At 30.2% G+C, this 6881-nt stretch overlaps 1 protein-coding gene across 2 annotated transcripts; it reads right to left on the reverse strand.

Moving 5' to 3' along the window:
* Positions 1 to 2363: 2363 nt before the first annotated feature.
* LOC127741197 (ACT domain-containing protein ACR4) lies at positions 2364 to 6034 on the reverse strand. Of its 2 annotated transcripts, none has more exons than XM_052253209.1 (8): positions 5893 to 6034; positions 5149 to 5221; positions 5018 to 5063; positions 4765 to 4879; positions 4452 to 4519; positions 3720 to 4310; positions 3502 to 3606; positions 2364 to 2769 (listed from the first exon to the last, which is right to left on the reverse strand). In XM_052253209.1, exons 1-8 carry the CDS (start codon positions 5894 to 5896, stop codon positions 2425 to 2427), a joined length of 1347 nt encoding a protein of 448 aa, XP_052109169.1. In that variant the 5' UTR covers positions 5897 to 6034; the 3' UTR covers positions 2364 to 2424. The 2 variants fall into 2 exon arrangements, with proteins under 2 accessions (XP_052109169.1, XP_052109168.1); XM_052253208.1 differs by having other exon boundaries at positions 5149 to 5233.
* Between the last annotated feature and the right edge of the window lie 847 nt (positions 6035 to 6881).

Here is a 6881-nt window from a genome sequence, read left to right on the forward strand (position 1 = left end):
TTTAAAATGTCTTGTTAATATGTGTATTAAGAAAACATTTTAAGAAAGCTAAAATAAAAAATGTTTGACTAAAAATTTTTGAAAAAAGAATTTTTCTTTTATATTTTTTATATATTAAATAAATAAAAACTTTAACAATTTTCAATTTCTATATTAGTGTACTCTTAAAATATGTTCTTGGCTAAGTTCTAGTTTAAAAGTAAAATACGTTCTTATTTTGGTTTTTAAAAAATTTCAGTTTTCAACCACAAAATAGATGAAGGAAAAATAATAACCTGTTAAAAACTAATTTTGTTTAATAAAATCCCATTATTACTAATATGAGTCAGACCCATTAGTTGTGGCTCATATTACTAATATGCTTGTTTTTTAAGCCCCGGGAAAATTAGTATATTTTTTTCTAAAATAAATCTCTTGAAACTAAATTCTCATAAATTATTGGTCATAAAACAAAAATTTTTTGAAGTAGTATGTACTTTTATCAAAATGAAATATTTATGGGATGAAAACCAAGTTTTATTTTTATTTTTGGTTTTTTATGGTATTTTCGTGTCCGACAAGTCAATGATTAATTCGTTTTGGATTAGAGCTCTGTTTAATGGCTTGTCGCTGACCAATGAATTGCTGCATGCATAAAGCATGATTTGAACTCCAACACTTGCTTAAACGAGCCAATAAATTAACTACTAAACTAATCGAATTTAATTTTTTATTTTTATTATTATTTTTTAAAATTGCTTGCCTTAATTTGCACAAAGGCCCAACGACTCCAATAAGTGTTTCTTTTATTTATAGCCCATTTTCTTAAGNNNTTGTTGGTATCATCAGATTCTGATTCCTCTTTGATTGGACTGGCCACCATGAAAATTCATTGTATAAAGTTCGTTGGAGAAGGTGGAAATATATTCCTTCAATTAAATGATTGATATTTGAATTTTATCATTAAAAATTTAATTAATTGAATCTAATTGAAGTATTATAAAAAACAATTGATATTTTCCAACGATTTTTTTTTCATTTTTAGAATTGAGAACTTTATCTTTAATTATGTGTTTGGTTTTGTTATTGATAAAAAGAAAGTCAAACAAAAAGCTAGTTAACCCATATAAATAAACTTTTTTTAAAATTTTCTTACAGTATTTTTTAATTCGATAGACTAAAAAATAATTATTTGCTCATCCACTATTATTGATTGATTAATGCTTTGTAAAAAATATTGGTTTTGGAAACCGAAATAAAATAAAAGTTTGGAAAATTTTTTATATGGAATGATCCATTTTTTTTTTTGGTTTATTAGAAAAAGAAAAGGTTAGGCGCCACTAACTTTGGTTTTGGAAGGAAGATATTCCTTGCAAAAAGTATGGGAATTGCACATAACTCCCACAAACATAGAAAATAAAAAATATCTCAAATTTCTGACTCAATACAGTGTCTTTCCATGTAATTCACCATTAAGAATCTTCAAATTAATTTATAATATGAATACAAGATTAGACTCAAACTAATATTTTAGGTTCTAGATTCTAGCTTATCAAATAAGACAAGGGGGAAAAAAGAGAAAAACAAAAGAATGATTATTAATTTATTATATTTATATAGACAATTTGCTGGAAGACTGAAAATGAAGTTGCTGATCATGATTCAATCATTCAATTTTTAAAATATCACTATTAGTGTCACAACTTAAATGTTGAACACAATAATCATATGCTAAATTTCATTTCTAAATTTTACTCCTTCCAGTACCTTAAGCTTAATAGTACCTTCGGATGATAGATTATAGAAAATTAATAAGTGTTGATTCAAATACAAGAAAAAAATCTTTAGTCACCAAAAAAACGAAAAAAAATTAAGATTTTGATTAATATATAGGTAATAATTTTGATTAAAAAAATTCATGTAAGATTAATACCTGTAACAAGAATGAACCTCTCCCTTTACCTAGATTTCTATATTCACAAAAAGTTCCTATATTTTAATTTATTTTCAACATCTAATTTCCTAATGTAAAGTAATACATGATTTTTATACTGAAGATATATAAAGCTTAAATCCTATTAATGTTATTAAAAATTATATATATTCAAATAATGTTCCTAAATTTTTCTAATTAAAAATAAATTCAAGAACAAGAATGAAGACACCAGATAAATCAGATCATGGTTGAGAAATTTATATACAAATTGTTTGATTCTTGACCTAATTGTTTCAATTGAATTACACAAATAAGGCTCAACCTGCTATCAACATCAATCCAACTTTATGATTGGATCCAATGATGAACAACAAAACCAAACCTTGAGAACCATTGAGAACAGAAACTTGAGGCTTGAATTTACACAATATAATTGTATCTAAAAAGGAAATAGATAGTGATAGAATCAAAGAAGAGAGCATATTTTACACTTTCACCAAACCTTATTCTCATGAATAAGACTTTATCAAACCAAAGTTAACAAAGGACCTTGATTTGAAAAACCCACCAAAGAGGAACCTTGTCGGAGAATCCTGTGTCGTTGCCGGTTCCAACTCTTCCGGCCTACCCTTTACTTTTAGTATGGTGTTTCCGATTGCTTGCCGAATGGTGTCTATGGTTTTAGAATCTACGGGGCAACCGGATGCGCCACTAACATAAAATGTGTTAACGGCTTTGCCACCTTTGGTCGTCACTTCCGCCCTGTTAACTGTGAGGCTGTTCTCTCGAAAGATACGCGTGACATCGGACAGAAGTCCAAATCTATCGGTTGTGCAGAGTTCTAGCTTCAAACCCTATATATGAAGAAAGTAATACATTAATTTTCAGATTATATGAACTGAAATAGTTTTCTAATCTTCAAATGTTTACATCATTCTTTATGGTATTTATTGTGTTGCTTGCAATAATTAATAGATTTAATTTCTATGCACTATTAGCATATTAAAAAAAATGAAAGAAAAAATTAAAACAGGTACTTTTGATGCGCAAAAATATTTTTTATTATACAGCCACTTAAGTGGTAAATTAACAATTAAAAAAATTTAATGATCACAACTCACAAAAATATTTTGGAAATCTACTTTTAAGGTTTGTTTATTTAGCAGGAAAAAAAAAAAGAAAACAAAAATATGCATGACTTGCATTTTGTATAAATAATTGAGAGATGAGTATTTATAGGGTAGTAAGACTTTTGGAGCATAGAATATTAATTAATTAGCAGAATCATACAGCGAAAGTCAAACCATAAAATATGATGGGTCATTTTCAATGTATGCTAGCTTCTGATTGAAATAATGCAGAAAATTCAGAAAATATAGGCTGAGTTTGGTTCTGATTCTTTTTAGAAAAAGTGATTTTAGTGAATACTGATTTTACAGAGAAGCTACTTACTTATCTTTTCCATAAAGATTTCAAATTAATTATTTTTCTTTAAAATTCTGATCATAGTATAAACTTATGCAAATAAATAAAAAGTGAAACTTTTGCTAGAAAAAGCGGAAAACAAACACACCCTAATGACGTACCTCGGATACTCTTCTCTGAATTGCAGCTTCAAGACACTGAATCACTCTTTGTCTTTCTGCATCCGATTTTACGGGGGATCCATCTATGTGTTTAATGTAATATTCCTGCATATAAAGACAGAAAGTATTTACCATTTTGCTTCATAAATGTCATTTAAACATATCGAAGGAATACACATGGTGCTCCAAGCGTGTATATGAGCATAATACATTAATACCTGAAATGCATTTGGACCCTCTGTATCGATACTTGCATGGAAAACCACATACTGCATATCTGTCAAAGTACAAACAATATCGAACAGAAGCTTTGCTCGATCCTTGCATCGGATAGTGACAACAGAGTAATCTTTGTCGGACCAATTCACAACGGTCACTTTTGGTCTTCTCTTCTCATCAAACTCATTGTCATCGGGTCGTTCATAATCCCTATCGGCAAACATCATCTGGTGAAGCCTTCTATCAGTATGCGTAACTTGTTCGGTGACTACACTGCTAGCTCCCCTGACTTTGTTGCCGCCACCAAGCACATTGGCTAGGAGTTCTTTAATTAGTGAAAGCCTTTGAGGGTCGGTGATTGCAGCGCCAGTTTCTTCGTCCGTTACATGCATCACGGAGGCTGCACGGGTATTGTGAGTCCACACCTCTGCATTGATTATGTTGCACTTGAGGTCGGTTAGCACCGCACTCACTTCTGAAAGCAATCCTGGCCTATCGCTTCCCATTAGTTCTATGGCGGTGTGGTCCATAGTTTGCTTGACTCCGACAGATCTCATGGACGATGTACAGCATGATTCTGGGCCGAGTGACTGAAAAGGATAAAACAAACAAACAAATAAACAAACAAGGTTGTCAAACTCGAGAACTCGTCAACTCAAATGATTTTAGGAGTTAATTCAAGAGCCTATTAACCACGGAAAACCAGTTAAAGATCACCGAATGAATCTAACCTTTCGAATGTAGTCCAGAATAGCTTCATCCATGACCTTGTTTCCGTCCTGGTCAGTGACATTAAACACTGGTACAATATAGCAAAACAATCAAGTTTTCTTGTCAAAATTTTTTTGATTATATGTATATTATTAAAACATAAAGTATCATGGAAATTAAATTGAATAAGAAATCCTCATATCCCCAAATATCACACACATGCGTGCGTGCGCGCAAGTGCACACATATTGACCTAAAATTTAATATATTTTCAGAATTCTCAATGTACTAGTAGTCTAATACTAGCAAAAGCAAGTGCGTCTTTGACATTACCATCCATGAACCATCCTCCATCTGAAGAGATGTAAGCCTTATTTACGATGAGGTTTAGATCGGTCAGAATTTGCACTACTTCAAGGAGTATTCCATGCTTGTTTGCACTATCCACCTGCGAAACAAACCGAATTTCATTAGCAAAAGGCACAAAAGTCTCAATAAGATGGCGAAAACCACGAATTATATAAACAAAAATGAATTGCAGAACTCCAAAAAATCGAAGAACTAGACATCGAATTCAACTCCATACCCTTATAACAGTGGCTTTCTTGCTGGATTCATTATCAATTACAACTCTGAAACGAGAAGCACACAAGTCAACAAATATGTGGAATCAAAAATTCAAACTAAGGGGGAAAAAACTTGAAGAAAATTTGGTACCTTGGTGGATTCATTCTTCTGAAGAGTTTCTCATATTCATCATCCATATAGTGAGAGAAACTCATATTAACCTCTGAAATTAAAGCTATTTATGCATGAGACAAGATAAATCAATCAGATGAAAGAGAAACATAACATTGAATTATAAAAAAGAAAACAAACACATAAAGCTATTGAAACTCAAAATTCCAAATAAAAGAAGTGATACAACACAAGTATAACAAGTAAATGAAGGAAAAAAAGCAGAACCACAAATGAAAAAAAGGTTGTAGATTAAGGGAAGTGTTAAGACTAAGACACGTGGTGTGGCATAGCTGTTTAATAATTATGCTTAAACAGAAGAAGGAATCAAGGAACAGAAAAACTCCATGAGTGTAAACCAAACAAGACAAAGAGAACAAAAACTCAAATCAAATCAACACTATGAGAATAACAATTCACACTCTCCCTTTATTTATTCATCTATTTTCTTTCCTATGGAACCAAATTAAAAAAGGAATTGATTGAACAAATTCGGTATTGCAAAGAACAGAACTTCCACCCAAGAAAAGAAAAATTCCCCCCAAAACGAAAACCCCATATTTTGTTTCTTAGCCATACAATTATGGATTCAAAGAAAATCAAAAAAGGAAAGAAAAAAATCAAACTTGATGTGGAAAAAGCAGCGATTAAGAAAACCCAGAAGGTAGAAAGAATGAACAAGTAAGAATTGAAGGGTAGAATAGGGATTAAGATAAGACATACCCATTGGAAGTGTTGGAAGATGATAAGCTTTTGTTGTTATAAGCGAAAGAAAGAGAAGAGAAGAGAAAGAGAAGAGTGCGTAGTTAAGTGGTTACTATATAACTCAGCGCAGTCACACACCCCTATTTTGCTGCCTTCATATTCTAACTTAGGAAACTTAATATTTTATATCATATCTACCTTTTTTTGGGGGTATAAAATGCTGAGTTAATACTCTTGTACTGAAATTTTTGGGTGGAATTTAAATTGATTTGTAAAATTATAATAGTCTCAATTTATATTTTATAAATTAATTATAATAATTTACGTTAGTTTTTGAATTAATTTTTGTGAATAATATATTGATTTTATACGTTAATTTATTAAATTTAAGATTTTTTATTTAAATTTTATGTAATTGAGATCTATTAAACTTTCTATAAATTTGACTAAATTTTCAATATTTTTATGAGATTATTAAATCTTCTATAAGTTTGACTAGATTTTTAATATTTTTATGAGACGAAAATAATAAGTTCAATTTAAAAATTTTGGAGCTTTGAAAATAACCGTCAAACTTTTATAAGCTCTAATATGTCTCGATCATATGAAATTTGGGCAAGAAATTCAAATCGGAGCAAAAATTCATGCGAGTTACCATTACAAATTTTGAAATCTAACAAGTCCATTGAAATTTCGAGAATCAAATTGAGTCTGATCTTAAATTTTAGAGACCAAACTAAATATTAACTCTATTAAACTAAAGACATTTAATAATAATAATAATAATAATAATAATAATAATAATTTACACTATATAATAATAGGACACGTCTAGATATTTTTTTCATCTAAATTTATCTAAGTATGTCTAACATTAACAAAAACCACTCTCATTAAAAGAGCGTTATTACATGTGCTTTTTCTTCTTCTCCTTCCCCACCACTCTTCTTCTTCTCTCCTGTGCTTCTTCTTCTTCTTCTTCTTTCAAATACACGCATACGCGTCCT

Source organism: Arachis duranensis, chromosome 1 (assembly GCF_000817695.3).
Source record: "Arachis duranensis cultivar V14167 chromosome 1, aradu.V14167.gnm2.J7QH, whole genome shotgun sequence".
Taxonomy (NCBI): domain Eukaryota; kingdom Viridiplantae; phylum Streptophyta; class Magnoliopsida; order Fabales; family Fabaceae; genus Arachis; species Arachis duranensis.